General features: G+C 46.8%; 1 protein-coding gene across 1 annotated transcript; it reads right to left on the reverse strand.

Moving 5' to 3' along the window:
* Positions 1 to 304: 304 nt before the first annotated feature.
* On the reverse strand, positions 305 to 15,579 carry PRUNE1 (prune exopolyphosphatase 1). The gene is made up of 8 exons (XM_069728763.1): positions 15,490 to 15,579; positions 6,549 to 6,650; positions 6,174 to 6,379; positions 5,773 to 5,957; positions 5,522 to 5,680; positions 5,092 to 5,186; positions 4,794 to 4,952; positions 305 to 2,303 (listed from the first exon to the last, which is right to left on the reverse strand). The coding sequence occupies exons 1-8, from the start codon at positions 15,526 to 15,528 to the stop codon at positions 1,761 to 1,763; spliced, it is 1,488 nt and encodes a 495-aa protein (XP_069584864.1). The 5' UTR covers positions 15,529 to 15,579; the 3' UTR covers positions 305 to 1,760.
* Positions 15,580 to 22,062: the final 6,483 nt, after the last annotated feature.

The raw sequence follows: 22,062 nt of genomic DNA on the forward strand, positions 1-22,062 counted from the left end.
GCTCCTCTGTCATTTGAGACACAGACATCGATTACTGTATTTCTTGAGACTGCAGCTCATCCTGCCACGTGGCTAGGACAGGCTACTGCCTGAATTATGTGACCAGATTGAGGGGCATTATATTACATTCTTGGAGAAATGCTTTATAAAACACCAATAACTATCATGGCCTTTGAATGCTTAGGAGGCAGACTAGAAAATGCAGCTCTCTCTGCCTCGGTCTCAGCAGCACATCCCAGCATTACCTGAATCTCGACGTGACAGTGGTACACTGCGTAAGCGGCTGTAATAAAATCACAACACATAACAGGGAGGAAGTATTCATTTATTAAACATCACATCCAAAGTCTCAAAAGCAGACATGGGAAGAAACAGAACATAAGACGTACGGATGTGAGGTCATGGGTTTGCGGTACTGACCGTTTATTCCAACGATATCTGTAGTGTGCAATCCCTTCTGAAAGTCTCTTAAAAACAGTTGAGAACAGTTGTTGGAAGGGTTCCCTTTAATTATAAATTTTATTTACATCATATTACAATTCAGTGATGTCACTAACAGTGGGCAGAGCCATGACTACAAACCCTTTAGGGAATTGCCCTTTGAGTTTCACCACATTTGATTGTCGCACCTCGTTACGTACCGCCAATCCCACCTTAACAAACATATGTCCCAAACAGTAAAAGGGACTAGGAATGGTAAAATACACAACCTGACAGGCCTTCAAGGGATTCTTCATATTTAATCCGGACCCTGCAGAGCCGCTATTTTATAAGTCAGCAGAAGTCCCTAGTGACTACCTTGTTCCATGTCACAGGCAGGAACGACGACACCTACAGCAGTTCTATTGTCTGAGGACCCCAACATTCAGTGCCATCTCAGCATTATTTCATGAACCCCTGTGAATCTGGAATTTCAGGAGTGAGATATTGGGGTGAAAAGTAGTCATGTCTAAATTTTCCAGTTTTCAACAGGTTAATCCTATAAAAACTTGACTATGTATTATCCTCTATATAGGCCCAAAGACCTCAGTCTACCAGGAATCACTCCTAACTTATTAATATTAGTTGCATTATTAGAATATTTTATTTTTTACACTTGTGCTTCATTATTTATAGCCTATATGTATCAGGCCATGGGACATAATGCAGCCACCATCCATGCCTATCATTTTATACCTATTCTACCTGACATTTTTGCATTGCTCCACCAGCCTATCAAATTTGTACCGCTATCGTTGTTGCCCATACCAACCAATCACAACTCGGCTTTCTTTTTTAATGTAAAATGAAATGTTGCTATTGGCAACAGACTCCCCCACCCCAGACATTCCCGGTGGCCATTTTGATTACCTCATGTACCGTATTAGAAACAAGGTTCATTCTACAAAATGGCTCCCGCCATTAAATATTAGATAATAAATATTTCACTTCAAAAGGAGGAGAGCGAAGGGTTACTTGGGCCATTTTTTTACTTCATTTCTGTCAAGTCTCACTGGTTAACACGAAGAGCTCTCAGCATGCACTCTGTCACAGGCATACAGACAATGTTAGGAAAGAGTTCCCATAAAGTCCCTTCCTGACCTGAGGTAATTCACATATAACACCACCCGTACTTGCAAAACCTAAAATTTCCAAATTTAAAAAATAAAAATTATATAAAAAATAAGAAATGCATTGCTGTCTGACAAATACCGCAATTTTTCTTTCCTCTGGTAGGAGAAATTTTTGATTTGCATGTTAATTAGGGGTTTCGGGCATCATCATTGGCTTCCAGTTGTGGAGTTTACCTCAGAATTTACCACAGCGATACGGTTGATCCGCTCTAAAATGGCTTCTGCAGTCAATTTTGGCAGCCCCCGATCAAGGGGACAACCCTCCACAAGACTGTTCATAGGGGTCGGGGGGAAGGAGTTGTCCTCGTCCAGTCCATCCTCCATCAGTCTCCTGAACCCGGCTCCGAACTCTTTACCCTTCATTCCATCTTCACCACAAACGTCCAGGTTGTCCGGCTGCTCCTCGGGGTCTCCGTGCCGCTCGCTGCTCTCCGAATTCTCTTCCACATGAAGATCCGTAAATTCACGATGTCCCTTACAGTCCTCGGCTCCATGGAAAGACTGCATGGGTCGGCCGCTGCTTTCCTCGCTGTCCCTTTTCTTTAAGAAGTCCTTCAGTATGGGCAGGACTTTCTTACGAGAAGCGCCGGTGTTGCCTTGGACGTAGGCCGTAATGTGGCTACAAGAATGGCAGGTTATAGGGGACAGCTCCAGATCTGGCGATGTGGCCTGCTCCAGAACGCTACTCACCTAATACAGAAAATAAGAAAAAACTCAAAATATAAAAAAACTAAAATGTTACAGTTTAAAGAACAGCTGAAAATGTAACTAGTTGCCTTGGAGACCAACCACTGCTGCGAGACAGCAGAATATATGCAGTGTTTACAAGATTTTTTCCATTGAGCTTGTAAGTGCTGCTTTGAAGCTGGCCAGGATTGCTGGAGTGCTCCTAATCACAGTGCTTACAAACTACACAGCAGAGGTGGTTGGACTCCTAGGCAACAAGATTATATATATATATATATATATATATATATATATATATATATATATATATATATATATATATATATATATATGTGTTACTATTTGAATAACGGCTGCAAATTTTAATTGGCAGTAAATTGTTAGGCTATGTGCACACGTTGCAGATTCTCTGCGGATCCGCAGTGTTTTTTGAGGTGCAGAAACGCTGCAGATCTGCAATTAATTTACAGTACAATGTAAATCAATGAGAAAAAAAAATGTTGTGCGCACTTTGCGGAAAATCCGCTGCGGTTTAAAAGAAGTAGCATGTCACTTTTTTGTGAATCTGCAGCTTTTTTGTACCCATTCCATTATAGAAAACCGCAGGGGTAAAAACCCCAGCAAAAACACAACAAATCCAGGAGAGGCAGAATCCGAACCAGAAATTCCTAAGCCTAATTCGCAACGTGTGCACATAGCCTTATAGTGTTTGTTATTACATGCCCAATCCAACAAATTCCATCAAACTGAGAATAACCTCTTACAATGAATAATACATTTTATAAAAATGTTGGGTATTGCCTCAAACTTATGGGTCCTTTTTCTTCTACCCTGGAGAATCATGACGTCAGGTCATGTTTAAACCACAATGAGCATCGTAAAAATAAAGCCCAGAAAATAATAGCAAAATTGTGTCCCCCTCCCCCCCCCTCCGATTTCCAGTAAAACAAATGGTGTCATTGTCTAGGGAAAAAGCAAAACAAAACAAACCAATGCGTAAAAAAGAGAAATACCCATTTCCTGAAGGGGTTAAACATGCTGGAGGCTCAGTGATCAGTTGATCACAGCAGTCCTTATCCCAGCACACCAAGATGAACTACAAAAACACAGCCAGGTAAGTATCTCACCCAACAGTGGCCACCACAGGAGACAAGCGGTATTACACAGCGGCCAGTCAGAGGAATACCCAGAGTCTGCTGCAATGGCCGTTAGCGGGGAGGATTAAAGGGATGTTCTCATCTCTGACATCTACGCACCTCGACAGGTCATAAATGTCGGATAAATGCAGAGGTCTAATATATCTCAAGTAAAAGGGGGGTGCAAAAGGGAGAAGAAGTTAACATTTTATAATCCATATTTAAGTCACCTCACAACTACCCTTTTTCTACTAGTTTCTCACCTACAGCTGACTGTGGGTTACGGCTTCTTGTTGGGGACGTCTGTGTGAAAATAAGCAAATGTCCCGGATTCACGTTTCAGAGCTGAAAGTTTAAACTTTGGTCAAGTTAATGAATGACCCAGATCCAGTTACAGGGAGGCATGACAGCTCCATGGGCAGAGAGAGTGGGGGATGGGGTAGAAAAAAATTGTTAAAAAAGTAAAATAAATTGCAATTGTATAATTTTGCGTGTACAGGCCAAAAAAAAAAAAAGAAGTACCTTTTTATTAAGTTCTTATAAATTAGAATTATAAAGTTCCTCAGCTACCAGCACCAGAACTCCCTCTAGGGGTAGCTTTAAACCATTGCAGGTTTTTAGAATACTCCTGGTCAATGGAGAGTAGTATCACCCTTAATGAGACCAGGCAATGCCTCTTGGGAAAAAAATATGCAAACTAGCTCTCCTCCAGAGAAAACAAAGCAGTCTTACTACTGTCACCTTGTGGCTGCTCTGCTCTACATGTCTAGTCTGTGGGACACACTGACCACTTAATGTATTTGGGGGGCTTCCCAACTATTCTCCCTGACAGCAGATGTCACGGGAGAGATGAGGATTGTGAATATTGCTGACAGAGGAGTCACAGGTCGCCCGAATCCCCTTGTTCCTATTGAGAACTCAAGCGCTCTCGCCTGAGCAGAGTGTGCATGTGTATAAAGAGTCAGGAGGGAGAGCTGCTGGCTGAAGCGAGTGGCCTGACTCTGCTCAGGCAGAGGAACCCTTTAAGAACTCAATGCCTGCAGAAAATATAACTTTTACATACCATGAGGTCCAAAATAGGGGCAAAGTCCACAGCGTGTCCTCGCCACCCTGTATATATAACCGCCCCTGCCTTGTGAACACACACAGTGCTTATCTGTCGCTTCCCTCCACTGTGCTGGAACATCAGATAAGCAAATTAAAGATGGCCGCCAGCTCCAGCCAAGACTCCTGAATGATGTGTCTGATAAATGGCCACAGAGCAGTCTGGCTGGCAGCCATATTGGATATCACCGGTCAGGAAGCATCCAGGCTGACCACCTTGCCCCAGTTTACACCTTCCCATGTCTTGTCTTACCATTGCTCTCAGCACCCCCTGCAGGCTGTACACAGCTATCTGCCTCCTCGGCTCGTTGGCACTGGTGAACGCAATTGCCATGGCGACGATCACATTGTAATGGTGTCTCTGACAGAAATTCTGTAGCTCTTCCTCCATGTCTTTCCTCTGGAGGAACTCCTTTGAGGAAAATAGAAATGTAGAAAACTGAGAGCGAAGAAACGTTGCCTTAGGTGCAGGACGGACGTCTAGCCTCTGACTACTCCTCCCCCGCAGGATAACAGACAATCGCACATCATGCAATTCCTCTCACACTCACCTCGATGTCCATGTATATGGCACTGATGGCCAACCTGATATCCAGACCGACCAGGCCTTTCAGGTCCTTCCGGAGCATCTGATCTGTGGTTAGACCTGCGCAATAAATGGGTTAATACATATCGCCTCAGAGATAGTCACATGCTGTTCTCTTCTCTGGTTGCCCCCAAAGCTGCGGTGACATTTCACAATTTAAGGCCAAAATAGTAGTTATGGAGTCCTTTAGCAGGCCAATAGCTGCCCAGCAATCACATCACTGGTGATGGGAGCTGGCAACCAGACTGTCCAAATACGCCAGTGGTTAACAGTATCATCCAAACAATTGAACAGCCGTGATCGGAGCTTGTGCCGTATTATACAGCTCCTGAGTCTGGGCCATAAAACACCAAGGGGCCAATATCTCATATTCAAGCAGAATATCTCAGGGATACCTGACACATTAAACTTGGCATTCTGAAGTGAATCAAACAAAGCGTCCCTCGGTGGCAGATCAGGGAACTTCGACTCCAGGATTGTCACATACTCCGTATCTTTCGGGGTGACCTTCCCGGCCGCGGATGCCATGTTCACACAATCCAGGACAATGGCACCTGTGAAGGTAACGAATAAATACTTCACTCGACATTTAACCCTTTTCTGTTCATTAGGCAATCCAGTCGACCGCCGAGTATAGAGGATTTACCACGCAGCATGGACGCCACTTGAGGGTCCAGGATGTGAGGGGCTTCCCGCAGGATCTTTTCTGCTACCAAAGTAGTACAAGATCCCACCAGCTCTGCGGTAACCCGGCAATTACGAGACGAACTCCTGTCCACGACATGGTGGTCTATGACCTCGGTTACCACATCTTCCATGAAAGAGTCCGCCCTGACCGACAAAAAAATGGTTTGTAAAACACAAAAAACTAAAAATACAAGAAAAAAATCCCTACTTTCTGTACTGTATGCACAGCGCTCATTCAGTCATCAGGTAGGCAGCAGTGGGAACAAAACATCTCTGCCTTCTGCCTGCTCCCACGCGATCTATAGGCATTTGCACACTCAGCAAGGATACTCCGAGACGCTACTGATGATGTTCCCTCACCTGGGCAGCACATTGTGATCCACCAGCGACAATACCAACTGGCCTGCCTCATACAGTCCGCCCAGGTCTATCTCATCGCGGAAGATCAAGAGCGCCTCCGGGAGACAGTTTTCTTTGAGGAAGAATGTACTCTCTGTGCGGAGAGGAAAGTCCTGACGGGGGATGTTCAGCACCGGAACATATACAATGTTCTTGCTGGAAGAAGTCTACAGTAATGGAGGAAGAAGGGGTATCTGTGAGCAAATCCAGTTCAACTGGACTCATCAAAATAATAGGGAACGGTGATTTTGTTTTTTCACTTTTTTTTTTCCTGCATGAGGGCGTACGGGTTTAGCAGCTGGGTTAGTAATAGTCGGCCTGATATGGGACACTCACCTTGGCCAAGTAATACGCCAACGTGATGGCCGACACCATGGAATCTAAGTCACACGCTTCATTGCCCAGGACCACGTGGAATTCCTGTCCGCCATGTTTATTCTGAAAAAAATAAAAACACTAAATAAAACTCAATACTTTCCATGAAATATTTACCTTGCTACAGTACGACAAGCCCTATGAGCAGGCATCAAATAAGGACTCTACGAAACGGGGGAAGTAATGGCAGTCATATTGTTTATCATCCTGCCCGTGCAATGCCACCATACACTACTTACTACGAAGGCTTTTGCGGCTTTAATAAGTTTACTTTTCGTTGAACAGGAGGCAAAACCTTTAGAAATCTATACGATTGGGCAGGAAAACGATATTGAAAGGTCGTGTAAAAATGACAAAAAAAAAAAAAAAGCAAAAAAATCCCTATAAAAAAATCCCTACAAAATAAAAGCCATTCTAAATGAGTAATTGCATGATGGGCTATCGCCATTATCTGTATTATGCCGCTCGTGTAATCTCGCCCACTAGAACAAACACAACAGGCACTTAACTATACATTACTGTAATAAAGCAGATTACAAGAGGCGCCATTGCCCCCATATCACATCCGGCCTTAGATCAGTGACCAGGCCCCAACATCTGGAGGTACACATGGTTTCATAAAGTTCAGGGAGCCCCGACATCTTTAAAGGAGCTTAAAATATCAAGGAGAGTCTTGCAGCCATATTCCACAGACAATATGCATCATTGGCTACTGCATTCAGAAGGGTGGGGCTTACTTAAAGGGAGTCAGACCTCAGGGTGCTTGGTCCCCATTATGGTAACAGACAAAGCAACAGATATTACACCACTCTAGGCCCCTTTAGAATTAGCTCCGCCTCTTTTCCTGAATCTATTGATCACATGTTCTAAAGAGGTCACAAAATGGAGACCTACAAAGAACTTTTAGGATACTGGGATACTTTAAGGATTTAAAAAAAAAAAGTATTAAGCACAAATCAGACATTATAAAAGACCCAATTGCTCCTAGTTTTTTTTTTCACTGTACAGTCCCTTTAAATTTTAAAGGGATGGTAACATACCCACATAGCATTCAGATTAGAATCAATTGCATGAAGGGAACCAACAGGAACCAAGATATACCGACAGATGACGGACGACTCTGGAGAACAGCGCTGTTTCTGGGATACGGTAAAGATTTGGGAGTTGCAGACGTGGATGTAATGTATTTACAGAACGGTTAAGTAATTGATTTATGGAGCGCGACCTAAGTCCTAATGTCCGTAAAAGAAAGAGAACACTGCACCATATGTCACCACTCGCCCCATTTGTTTAGGAAAAGCAATATTTTGAAATTGACCCTTAAACGCTGAAAGGAAAAAAAGATTAATGGAGCTGAAATGGAAAAAAGCTGCATGTGTACACAGGAAATATGCGATCACCAGCGGAAAAGTAACGAGCCTCGACAAAACAACATTCATTAATTGCAGCAAAAAGCAAGATGGCCGACTGGAGTCAGAAAGTCACCCCACTCTCTCAGACATCTGCTATGTGGTGTTCTGGAGTCTGGAAAAGCCAGGTGAAACCACGGGTCTCTAATAGCGGCAATATTGGCCGTCATCTTAACCCAGTTTTCCCAGAAATTACTAACCACAATGAATATGGCCACCTGAATCACCCAACTTCCCCAGTAATGACCACATTTTACATTGAGGATTACAGATGGAAAAAGACAGTTCCTTACCGGTAATGGAATTTCTGAGAGCCCATGACAGTACCATGGAGAGAGGGAATCCCCCTTCAGAGGACAGGGAACCTACAGATAAAAAGGGCGGCACCCCTCCTCCGGATTCAGTTAGTTTACAGAGCACAGGAGGACCTCCAGGTTATTATAATAAACATTTTAACCATAATACTTCTAAGCAAACACCCTGCAACCTATACATAAATCAAACACAAACAGAAAAAAAGAGCGTGCTCATCCACACGTGACGGGAGGAAATATAAGGGTGCTGTCATGGGCTCTGAGAAATCCTGTTACCGGTAAGTAACTGTCTTTCTCCTTCCCCATGACAGCACCATGGAGAGAATTGCAGAGAATCATATCTTAGGAAGGGACCACAGCCTGTAGAACCCTTCTCCCAAAGGTTAGATCAGAAGAAGAGGCTAGGTCCGGGTGATAGCGATGGTAAAAGTAGAAGGAGATGACCAAGTAGCAAACTTACAGATCTGCTCTATGGAGACCTCTGACTTTTCCGCCCAGAAGGCTGCCACCACTCTCGTAGAATGAGCTCTCAATCCCTCTGGGGTGACATTCGACATTCCCACTGGACGAGTAGGCCAACGAGATTGCACCCCTTATCCACCTTGCCAAGGTGCTTTTTGAAGCCTTGAACCCTTGAAAACACACAATCAGACCTATCGTTCCTGCACCCCTGGGTGGACGCTAGGTACTGAACTAGACATCTTCTTACATCTAACATATGGAAACTTTCCTCTTTTGTGTTCTTCGGGTTTGAGCAAAAGGAAGGGAGGACTACTTCTTGGGACCTATGGAAGCTAGACGCTACCTTAGGTAAGTAGGCAGAGTCGGGTTTCAGAATGACCCCATACTAAAATTTGAGTGAAGGGGCCCTGCAGACAGGGCCTGAATGTCGCACAGCCTGCGGACTGATGGCAATGCCACTAGAAGAACAGTCTTAAGAGATAAAATCCACTTCCGTTAAGATTTTAAGAGCTCAAAAGGGGGACCGATTAGAACTGACAATACCAAATTCAAATCCCATGGTAGTGATTTCTGGGTAGCAATGGGTCTAGATCTGGCGGAGGCTCTAATGAATCTAGCTACCCAAGGATTGCCCACCCCATCATGATTATACAGGGCTCCTAATACGGCCACTGTATAGCCTCCTAGCCGGCTAGCAGCAAGGCCCTGCTCTAATCTCTTCTGTAAAAATTTCAGGATGACTGTGATAGGAACCCCATCCTGGACTGACCCATTAGGTGGATAGGATTTTTTCCAAGTTTTGCCACAGGCTTTTGTAGTGACAACTTTCCTACTTTGGAGTAGGGTAAAAACCAAGTTTGGAAAAAAACCTCTGTCCCTGAAAAGTGTCCTCTCAAATTCCATGCTGTTAAGTGTAAATTCGCTGCCCGAGGATGATATTCCGGCCCCTGGGAGAGAAGATCCGAAACTTTCGGTAGTACCCAAGGATCGGTGATAGACATCATCCTCAGCCAGGAGAACCAAGTTCTTTTTGGCCAGAAGGAGGCTATCAGGAATACCCTTGCCCTGTCCTCCCTGATTTTCCTCAGGACCGCTGGGATCAGGATGACCAGGGGGGATAAAGGCATAGGCCAGGCTCTGATTTCAAGGAATCATGAAGGCATTTAGAGCCTGAGGGTTCCCTCTGGAATCTATGGAGCAAAAGGACTCTACCCTCGTGATTTCACTATTGGCAAAGAGATATATTACTGGGAGATCCCACAGCTCTATATAATCTGGTTGAAAATGGACTGTTTTTGAACCCATTTGCCTTGTTTCAACTGAGTGCGGCTCAGGAAATCTGCCTTGTAGTTTTCTACCCCGTCCCCCCCCCCCCCCACACACACACCTACTAGAGTTGCCTATCACTAGGAAGTCATCCAGGTAAGGGACAATCAAGACGTCCTGTTTCCTCAGCTGTGCCACTGCTTCCGCCACCACCTTGGTGAACACTCGAAGGGCCACTGCCAAGCTGAAAGGTAGGGCTCTGTACTGAAAATAAAGCTCTGACTTCCCCCATATTGGTATGGAGACCAATACCCTGAAGAACTTCTGAGAGTCTTTGTGTATACGAATGTGATAAGCATCTCAGGTCCAGGACTGTCAAAGCAATCAGGTAGCAAGATTTTGACAGTTATTTTTATTGACTCCATTTTGAAAGTTTGAGTCTTTAGAGGCTTGTTCAGTTTTTCGTGTTTATTATTGTCCTGAAGGATCTGTCTGCTTTCTTCACCAGAAAGAATGGGAGTAGAATCCTTCTCTTTTCCTGAGGGGGGAGATCTCCTGGAGGAAAGCTTTGTCCACTAGCTTGAACATTTCATGTTCCATGGCCCAATGTTCCTCTGAAGAGGACTGTTGTGGAGTTACCACAAAGTTTGGGACTAGGAATGAGAGAAATTCTATCTTTAAAGGGAACCTGTCATCTGAATTTGGCGGGACTGGTTTTGGGTCATATGGGCGGAGTTTTCGGGTGTTTGATTCACCCTTTCCTTACCTGCTGGCTGCATGCTGGCTGCAATATTGGATTGAAGGTCATTCTCTGTCCTCCATAGTACACACCTGCACAAGGCAAGATTGCTTTGCGCAGGCGTGTACTATGGAGGACAGAGAATGAACTTCAATCCAATATTGCAGCCAGCATGCAGTCAGCGGGTAAGGAAAGGGTGAATCAAACACCCAAAACCTCCGCCCATATGACCCAAAACCAGTCCCGCCAAATTCAGGTGACAGAGTCCCTTTAAGCCTGACTTTAATAGGCTCAGTATCCAGGAACTCCTGGAAATCTTGTCCCAGGCTGGGAGAAAGAGGGATAATCTTCCTCCCCACCTGGGAAAGACCATCACTGGGAGGGCTTCCAATCCTGAGAGGGACCTTCAATGTGGAACCCTCCGTTTTTCTTTTCTCCCCTCTTCCCAACTGTTTTGCTCTCTCGGGGGTCTTGTACAAAAAAAAATTTTTAAGCTGAAAAGACGTCTTATAGGTAGGAATAGGCCGGTTGGAAATCTGTTTTTCTTATCCCCTGCTTGCTCAAGAATATCTAATGTTGACCTGAACACAAATTCACCTTCACAGGGAATGGAACATAATTTTGACTGGACATCCCCAGGCCAACATTACATTTAAGCCAGAGAGCTCTACGGGCTGCGTTGGAGAAGGCTGCGGATTTGGCCACCAGTCGAACTGAATAAGCCGACAAGTCAGCCAGGAAAGTCGAAGCCCCCCATATTTAGGGAATGGACTCTAGTTTCCTATCCTTAGATACCCTATCCCACAGCAGCTTCTCTAATTGGTCTAACCAAATCACTAAAGACATAGCTGGGCAGGTTGCTGCTATAACAGGTCTTAAACTGCCCCCAACGGTTCGCAGGCATCCTTAAGGAAAGAATCTGCTCTTTTATCTAGCAGATCCTTAAATACTCCCATGTCCTCAAAGGGAAGGGCAAATTTCCTGAAAGCCTTGGCAACAGCAACGTCTAACTTTGGGGCTGTATTCCAGAATGTGGATGCTAAATCATCAAAAGGATATTTCCTTTTGAAGGACGGCACAGAGGACTTTAATGACCTAAGTTTCTTCTGTCAGAGTCCACCAAACATAACATCCTGCACAGATTGTTCTGGGTGAAGGTCCATCACTCTCATCATGGCTCCTACTGCCTTGACCAGACCATCTATTTCTTCTTATGGAAAACAATGGCACCCACCCATCCATCTCTTCCTCTGAGGATGAAGAAGAGTCCAATGAACCCGAGTCTCTCTGTTCTTCCTCGGAACTATCGGTCTCAGATTCAGGGCACCTCCTGCTGGTCTTGTGCCTCTTGATATTAAACCCCCCTGGGAGAGGGATTTAAAGGTGCTTTCGACCTCGGTCCTAATTACAGATCTTAACTCTGAAGCAAAATTAGGGGTCTCAACACATAGCCCCTGCTCTATGCATGATTGCGCTATCCCCATCCCCAGCACCCCCTGAAAGAAGTAGAAAAATAGACACTGCGCCATGAAATACGATCAGTGGACGTACGGGTGTAAAAATAGCGGGATGTGGCAGATGCCAGCTGGCCGTCTCCAAAGAGCAATATTTTAAGCCTGACTTCATAAGGTTTCAAAATGGGAGCCCCCCGTGCCACGTTCCTGTATTTACACATAAAAATTGCCAGCAGTGACAAGCACCATTTCTACAGGAACGACCTTACTAGTAAATGGGGAAATCTAGTGAAGGTAGAGTCACCCATAGCAGTCACTCACATCCCAGTTTAGGGAACAAAATGAAAGCATCTACCGTATTTGGCCAAAATGGGAACACGAAACGTGATGGAAATTGTGGTGTTTGTAGTCCGTAATATTCACTCTGTCAATTTGTGTAAGTGATTGCGCACATGCTCAGGATTTGCTGCAGGGTTTCCTGATGCCCCTGCGTAGTAGAGTCCTGGGTGACAGAGCACAGATCATGTGACAGTCACAACACTGAGGCATGAGAAATAAAGGGCCAGTGTCCGGGATCACACAGCAGCTCAGATCCTCCCAGTGTCAAACGCCTGAGCGCAGAGCGTAGGACGGGAAATGCAGAGCGAAGAATGGGGTAACAGCCAGCTGCCCCGTACGACAAGTCCACGTGATAACGGGCACACAGCAGAGCAGTGTCACATGGAAGAGCAGTGGGGCTGGGTACACTGTACTGACACAGAAGCCCGGCGCCCCTCCTGCACCCCGACACACAGTCCCCCTCCTGCACCTGGACACAGAGCCCTCCTCCTGCACCCCCCGACACAGAGGCCCCTCTCCTGCACCCCACCAACAGAGCCCTCCTCCTGCACCCCCCGACAGAGCCCTCCTCCTGCACCCCCCGACACAGAGGCCCCTCTCCTGCACCCCACCAACAGAGCCCTCCTCCTGCACCCCCCGACAGAGACCTCCTCCTGCACCCCCCGACACAGAGCCCTCCTCCTGCACCCCCCCGACAGAGCCCTCCTCCTGCACCCCCCCAACAGAGCCCTCCTCCTGCACCCCCCCAACAGAGCCCTCCTCCTGCACCCCCGACACAGAGGCCCCCTCCTGCACCCCCGACACAGAAGCCCCTCTCCTGCACCCCCGACACAGAAGCCCCTCTCCTGCACCCCCGACACAGAGGCCCCCCTCCTGCACCCCCGACACAGAGGCCCCCTCCTGCACCCCCGACACAGAGGCCCCTCTCCTGCACCCCCGACACAGAGGCCCCTCTCCTGCACCCCCGACTCAGAGGCCCCCTCCTGCACCCCCGACACAGTCCCTCTCCTGCACCCCCGACACAGAGGCCCCCCTTCCTGCACCCCCGACACAGAGGCCCCTCTCCTGCACCCCCGACAGAGAGGCCCCCTCCTGCACCCCCGACACACAGTCCCTCTCCTGCACCCCCGACACAGAGGCCCCCCTTCCTGCACCCCCGACACAGAGGCCCCCTCCTGCACCCCTGACACAGAGGCCCCTCTCCTGCACCCCCGACACAGAGGCCCCCTCCTGCACCCCCGACACAGAGGCCCCCCTTCCTGCACCCCCGACACAGAGGCCCCTCTCCTGCACCCCCGACACAGAGGCCCCTCTCCTGCACCCCCGACACACAGTCCCTCTCCTGCACCCCCGACACACAGTCCCTCTCCTGCACCCCCGACACAGAGGCCCCCCTTCCTGCACCCCCGACACAGAGGCCCCCTCCTGCACCCCCGACACAGAGGCCCCTCTCCTGCACCCCCGACACAGAGGCCCCCTCCTGCACCCCCGACACACAGTCCCGCTCCTGCACCCCCGACACAGAGGCCCCCCCTCCTGCACCCCCGACACAGAGGCCCCTCTCCTGCGCCCCCGAAACAGAGGCCCCTCTCCTGCACCCCCGACACAGAGGCCCCCCCTCCTGCACCCCCGACACAGAGGCCCCTCTCCTGCACCCCCGACACACAGTCCCTCTCCTGCACCCCCGACACAGAGGCCCCCCTTCCTGCACCCCCGACACAGAGGCCCCCTCCTGCACCCCCGACACAGAGGCCCCTCTCCTGCACCCCCGACACAGAGGCCCCCTCCTGCACCCCCGACACACAGTCCCGCTCCTGCACCCCCGACACAGAGGCCCCCCCTCCTGCACCCCCGACACAGAGGCCCCTCTCCTGCACCCCCGAAACAGAGGCCCCTCTCCTGCACCCCCGACACAGAGGCCCCCCCTCCTGCACCCCCGACACAGAGGCCCCCCCTCCTGCACCCCCGACACAGAGGCCCCCTCTCCTGCACCCCCGACACAGAGGCCCCCTCCTGCACCCCCGACACACAGTCCCGCTCCTGCACCCCCGACACAGAGGCCCCCCCTCCTGCACCCCCGAAACAGAGGCCCCTCTCCTGCACCCCCGACACACAGTCCCTCTCCTGCACCCCCGACACAGAGGCCCCCCATCCTGCACCCCCGACACAGAGGCCCCCCCTCCTGCACCCCCGACACAGAGGCCCCCTCTCCTGCACCCCCGACACAGAGGCCCCCCATCCTGCACCCCCGACACAGAGGCCCCCCCTCCTGCACCCCCGACACAGAGGCCCCCTCTCCTGCACCCCCGACACAGAGGCCCCCCCTCCTGCACCCCCGACACAGAGGCCCCCCCTCCTGCACCCCCGACACAGAGGCCCCCTCTCCTGCACCCCCGACACAGAGGCCCCCTCCTGCACCCCCGACACACAGTCCCGCTCCTGCACCCCCGACACAGAGGCCCCCCCTCCTGCACCCCCGAAACAGAGGCCCCTCTCCTGCACCCCCGACACACAGTCCCTCTCCTGCACCCCCGACACAGAGGCCCCCCATCCTGCACCCCCGACACAGAGGCCCCCCCTCCTGCACCCCCGACACAGAGGCCCCCTCTCCTGCACCCCCGACACAGAGGCCCCCCCTCCTGCACCCCCGAAACAGAGGCCCCTCTCCTGCACCCCCGACACACAGTCCCTCTCCTGCACCCCCGACACAGAGGCCCCCCATCCTGCACCCCCGACACAGAGGCCCCCCCTCCTGCACCCCCGACACAGAGGCCCCCTCTCCTGCACCCCCGACACAGAGGCCCCCTCTCCTGCACCCCCGACACAGCTGCACCCCCGACACAGAGGCCCTCCCTCCCTCCTGCACCCCCGACACAGAGGCACCCCCGACACAGAGGCCCCCCCTCCTGCACCTCTCACCTGTATTCCGCTCTTGCAGCCCCTCAGGAATTCCTCCATCCCGCTCCTCTCTGTGCCGAATGCTCAATGCTGAGCCTCCCCCTCAGCACTGCATGCCGGGAGATGTAAGCCAGAGGGGGCGGTGCCTAAGTGAGCCATGTATCTAATCTACAGTGTGTGATACTGACTGCTGATCTGTGTATCTAATCTACAGTGTGTGATACTGACTGCTGATCTGTGTATCTAATCTACAGTGTGTGATACTGACTGCTGATCTGTGTATCTAATCTACAGTGTGTGATACTGACTGCTGATCCATGTATCTAATCTACAGTGTGTGATACTGACTGATGATCTGTGTATCTAATCTACAGTGTGTGATACTGACTGCTGATCCATGTATCTAATCTACAGCGTGTGATACTGACTGCTGATCTGTGTATCTAATCTACAGCGTGTGATACTGACTGCTGATCTGTGTATCTAATCTACAGTGTGTGATACTGACTGCTGATCTGTGTATCTAATCTACAGCGTGTGATACTGACTGCTGATCCATGTATCTAATCTACAGTGTGTGATACTGACTGATGATCTGTGTATCTAATCTACAGTGTGTGATACTGACTGCTGATCCATGTATCTAATCTACAGTGTGTGATACTGACTGCTGATCTGTGTATCTAATCTACAGTGTGTGATACTGACTGCTGATCCATGTATCTAATCTACAGCGTGTGATACTGACTGCTGATCTGTGTATCTAATCTACAGCGTGTGATACTGACTGCTGATCTGTATATCTAATCTACAGTGTGTGATACTGACTGCTGATCTGTGTATCTAATCTACAGTGTGTGATACTGTCTGCTGATCTGTGTATCTAATCTACAGTGTGTGATACTGACTGCTGATCCATGTATCTAATCTACAGTGTGTGATACTGACTGCTGATCTGTGTATCTAATCTACAGCGTGTGATACTGACTGCTGATCCATGTATCTAATCTACAGTGTGTGATACTGTCTGCTGATCCATGTATCTAATCTACAGTGTGTGATACTGACTGCTGATCCATGTATCTAATCTACAGTGTGTGATACTGTCTGCTGATCCATGTATCTAATCTACAGTGTGTGATACTGTCTGCTGATCTGTGTATCTAATCTACAGTGTGTGATACTGACTGCTGATCCATGTATCTAATCTACAGTGTGTGATACTGTCTGCTGATCCATGTATCTAATCTACAGTGTGTGATACTGACTGCTGATCCATGTATCTAATCTACAGCGTGTGATACTGACTGCTGATCTGTGTATCTAATCTACAGCGTGTGATACTGACTGCTGATCTGTGTATCTAATCTACAGTGTGTGATACTGACTGCTGATCTGTGTATCTAATCTACAGCGTGTGATACTGACTGCTGATCTGTATATCTAATCTACAGTGTGTGATACTGACTGCTGATCTGTGTATCTAATCTACAGTGTGTGATACTGTCTGCTGATCTGTGTATCTAATCTACAGCGTGTGATACTGACTGCTGATCCATGTATCTAATCTACAGTGTGTGATACTGACTGATGATCTGTGTATCTAATCTACAGCGTGTGATACTGACTGCTGATCCATGTATCTAATCTACAGTGTGTGATACTGACTGCTTATCTGTGTATCTAATCTACAGTGTGTGATACTGACTGCTGATCTGTGTATCTAATCTACAGCGTGTGATACTGACTGCTGATCCATGTATCTAATCTACAGTGTGTGATACTGACTGATGATCTGTGTATCTAATCTACAGTGTGTGATACTGACTGCTGATCCATGTATCTAATCTACAGTGTGTGATACTGACTGCTGATCTGTGTATCTAATCTACAGTGTGTGATACTGACTGCTGATCCATGTATCTAATCTACAGCGTGTGATACTGACTGCTGATCTGTGTATCTAATCTACAGCGTGTGATACTGACTGCTGATCTGTGTATCTAATCTACAGTGTGTGATACTGACTGCTGATCTGTGTATCTAATCTACAGCGTGTGATACTGACTGCTGATCTGTATATCTAATCTACAGTGTGTGATACTGACTGCTGATCTGTGTATCTAATCTACAGTGTGTGATACTGTCTGCTGATCTGTGTATCTAATCTACAGCGTGTGATACTGACTGCTGATCCATGTATCTAATCTACAGTGTGTGATACTGACTGCTGATCTGTGTATCTAATCTACAGTGTGTGATACTGACTGCTGATCCGTGTATCTAATCTACAGTGTGTGATACTGACTGCTAATCTGTGTATCTAATCTACAGCGTGTGATACTGACTGCTGATCTGTGTATCTAATCTACAGTGTGTGATACTGACTGCTGATCTGTGTATCTAATCTACAGTGTGTGATACTGACTGCTGATCCGTGTATCTAATCTACAGTGTGTGATACTGACTGCTGATCTGTGTATCTAATCTACAGCGTGTGATACTGACTGCTGATCTGTGTATCTAATCTACAGTGTGTGATACTGACTGCTGATCTGTGTATCTAATCTACAGTGTGTGATACTGACTGCTGATCCATGTATCTAATCTACAGTGTGTGATACTGACTGCTAATCTGTGTATCTAATCTACAGTGTGTGATACTGACTGCTGATCTGTGTATCTAATCTACAGTGTGTGATACTGACTGCTGATCCATGTATCTAATCTACAGCGTGTGATACTGACTGCTGATCTGTGTATCTAATCTACAGTGTGTGATACTGACTGCTGATCTGTGTATCTAATCTACAGTGTGTGATACTGACTGCTGATCTGTGTATCTAATCTACAGCGTGTGATACTGTCTGCTGTGTATCTAATCTACAGTGTGTGATACTGACTGCTGATCTGTGTATCTAATCTACAGTGTGTGATACTGACTGCTGATCTGTGTATCTAATCTACAGCGTGTGATACTGACTGCTGATCTGTGTATCTAATCTACAGCGTGTGATACTGTCTGCTGATCTGTGTATCTCATCTACAGCGTGTGATACTGTCTGCTGTGTATCTAATCTACAGTGTGTGATACTGACTGCTGATCTGTGTATCTAATCTACAGTGTGTGATACTGACTGCTGATCTGTGTATCTAATCTACAGCGTGTGATACTGACTGCTGATCTGTGTATCTAATCTACAGCGTGTGATACTGTCTGCTGATCTGTGTATCTCATCTACAGCGTGTGATACTGACTGCTGATCTGTGTATCTAATCTACAGCGTGTGATACTGACTGCTGATCTATGTATCTAATCTACAGCGTGTGATACTGACTGCTGATCTGTGTATCTAATCTACAGTGTGTGATACTGACTGCTGATCTGTGTATCTAATCTACAGTGTGTGATACTGACTGCTGATCTGTGTATCTAATCTACAGTGTGTGATACTGACTGCTGATCCATGTATCTAATCTACAGTGTGTGATACTGACTGCTAATCTGTGTATCTAATCTACAGTGTGTGATACTGACTGCTGATCTGTGTATCTAATCTACAGTGTGTGATACTGACTGCTGATCTGTGTATCTAATCTACAGTGTGTGATACTGACTGCTGATCTGTGTATCTAATCTACAGTGTGTGATACTGACTGCTAATCTGTGTATCTAATCTACAGCGTGTGATACTGTCTGCTGTGTATCTAATCTACAGTGTGTGATACTGACTGCTGATCTGTGTATCTAATCTACAGTGTGTGATACTGACTGCTGATCTGTGTATCTAATCTACAGCGTGTGATACTGACTGCTGATCTGTGTATCTAATCTACAGCGTGTGATACTGTCTGCTGATCTGTGTATCTCATCTACAGCGTGTGATACTGACTGCTGATCTGTGTATCTAATCTACAGCGTGTGATACTGACTGCTGATCTATGTATCTAATCTACAGCGTGTGATACTGACTGCTGATCTGTGTATCTAATCTACAGTGTGTGATACTGACTGCTGATCTGTGTATCTAATCTACAGTGTGTGATACTGACTGCTGATCCATGTATCTAATCTACAGTGTGTGATACTGACTGCTAATCTGTGTATCTAATCTACAGTGTGTGATACTGACTGCTGATCTGTGTATCTAATCTACAGCGTGTGATACTGACTGCTGATCTGTGTATCTAATCTACAGTGTGTGATACTGACTGCTGATCTGTGTATCTAATCTACAGTGTGTGATACTGACTGCTAATCTGTGTATCTAATCTACAGCGTGTGATAATGACTGCTAATCTGTGTATCTAATCTACAGCGTGTGATACTGACTGCTAATCTGTGTATCTAATCTACAGCGTGTGATACTGACTGCTGATCTGTGTATCTAATCTACAGCGTGTGATACTGACTGCTGATCCATGTATCTAATCTACAGCGTGTGATACTGACTGCTAATCTGTGTATCTAATCTACAGCGTGTGATACTGACTGCTGGTCTGTGTATCTAATCTACAGCGTGTGATACTGACTGCTGATCTGTGTATCTAATCTACAGCGTGTGATACTGACTGCTAATCTGTGTATCTAATCTACAGCGTGTGATATTGACTGCTGGTCTGTGTATCTAATCTACAGTGTGTGATACTGACTGCTGATCTGTGTATCTAATCTACAGTGTGTGATACTGACTGCTAATCTGTGTATCTAATCTACAGTGTGTGATAATGACTGCTAATCTGTGTATCTAATCTACAGCGTGTGATACTGACTGCTAATCTGTGTATCTAATCTACAGCGTGTGATACTGACTGCTGATCTGTGTATCTAATCTACAGCGTGTGATACTGACTGCTGATCTGTGTATCTAATCTACAGTGTGTGATACTGACTGCTGATCTGTGTATCTAATCTACAGTGTGTGATACTGACTGCTGATCTGTGTATCTAATCTACAGCGTGTGATACTGACTGCTGATCTGTGTATCTAATCTACAGTGTGTGATACTGACTGCTGATCTGTGTATCTAATCTACAGCGTGTGATACTGTCTGCTGTGTATCTAATCTACAGTGTGTGATACTGACTGCTGATCTGTGTATCTAATCTACAGTGTGTGATACTGACTGCTGATCTGTGTATCTAATCTACAGTGTGTGATACTGACTGCTGATCTGTGTATCTAATCTACAGTGTGTGATACTGACTGCTGATCCGTGTATCTAATCTACAGTGTGTGATACTGACTGCTGATCTGTGTATCTAATCTACAGTGTGTGATACTGACTGCTGATCTGTGTATGTAATCTACAGCGTGTGATACTGTCTGCTGTGTATCTAATCTACAGTGTGTGATACTTACTGCTGATCTGTGTATCTAATCTACAGTGTGTGATACTGACTGCTGATCTGTGTATCTAATCTACAGCATGTGATACTGACTGCTGATCCGTGTATCTAATCTTCAGTGTGTGATACTGACTGCTGATCTGTGTATCTAATCTACAGCGTGTGATACTGACTGCTGATCTGTGTATCTAATCTACAGCGTGTGATACTGTCTGCTGATCCGTGTATCTAATCCACAGTGTGTGATACTGACTGCTGATCCATGTATCTAATCTACAGTGTGTGATACTGACTGCTGATCTGTGTATCTAATCTACAGCGTGTGATACTTACTGCTGATCTGTGTATCTAATCTACAGTGTGTGATACTGTCTGCTGATCTGTGTATCTAATCTACAGTGTGTGATACTGACTGCTGATCCATGTATCTAATCTACAGTGTGTGATACTGACTGCTGATCCATGTATCTAATCTACAGTGTGTGATACTGACTGCTGATCCGTGTATCTAATCTACAGTGTGTGATACTGACTGCTGATCCATGTATCTAATCTACAGTGTGTGATACTGACTGCTGATCCATGTATCTAATCTACAGTGTGTGATACTGACTGCTGATCTGTGTATCTAATCTACAGTGTGTGATACTGACTGCTGATCCATGTATCTAATCTACAGTGTGTGATACTGACTGCTGATCTGTGTATCTATTCTACAGTGTGTGATACTGACTGCTGATCCATGTATCTAATCTACAGCGTGTGATACTGTCTGCTGATCTGTGTATCTAATCTACAGTGTGTGATACTGTCTGCTGATCCATGTATCTAATCTACAGCGTGTGATACTGTCTGCTGATCTGTGTATCTATTCTACAGCGTGTGATACTGACTGCTGATCTGTGTATCTAATCTACAGTGTGTGATACTGACTGCTGATCCATGTATCTAATCTACAGTGTGTCATACTGACTGCTGATCCATGTATCTAATCTACAGCGTGTGATACTGTCTGCTGATCTGTGTATCTAATCTACAGTGTGTGATACTGTCTGCTGATCCATGTATCTAATCTACAGTGTGTGATACTGACTGCTGATCTGTGTATCTAATCTACAGCGTGTGATACTGACTGCTGATCCGTGTATCTAATCTACAGTGTGTGATACTGTCTGCTGTGTATCTAATCTACAGTGTGTGATACTGACTGCTGATCTGTTTATCTAATCTACAGTGTGTAATAC

This window comes from Ranitomeya imitator, chromosome 1 (assembly GCF_032444005.1).
Source record: "Ranitomeya imitator isolate aRanImi1 chromosome 1, aRanImi1.pri, whole genome shotgun sequence".
NCBI classification, from domain to species: domain Eukaryota; kingdom Metazoa; phylum Chordata; class Amphibia; order Anura; family Dendrobatidae; genus Ranitomeya; species Ranitomeya imitator.

Excerpts from the sequence above, each read along its gene's own strand:
- PRUNE1 (XM_069728763.1), bottom strand. The coding sequence starts at position 15,528 with ATGGAGGAATTCCTGAGGGGCTGCAAGAGCGGAATACAG. Across the intron at positions 5,958-6,173 it reads GATCACAATGTGCTGCCCAG|GGCGGACTCTTTCATGGAAG; the intron begins GTGAGGGAACAT and ends TTTGTCGGTCAG. Across the intron at positions 5,681-5,772 it reads AGTGGCGTCCATGCTGCGTG|GTGCCATTGTCCTGGATTGT; the intron begins GTAAATCCTCTA and ends TTACCTTCACAG.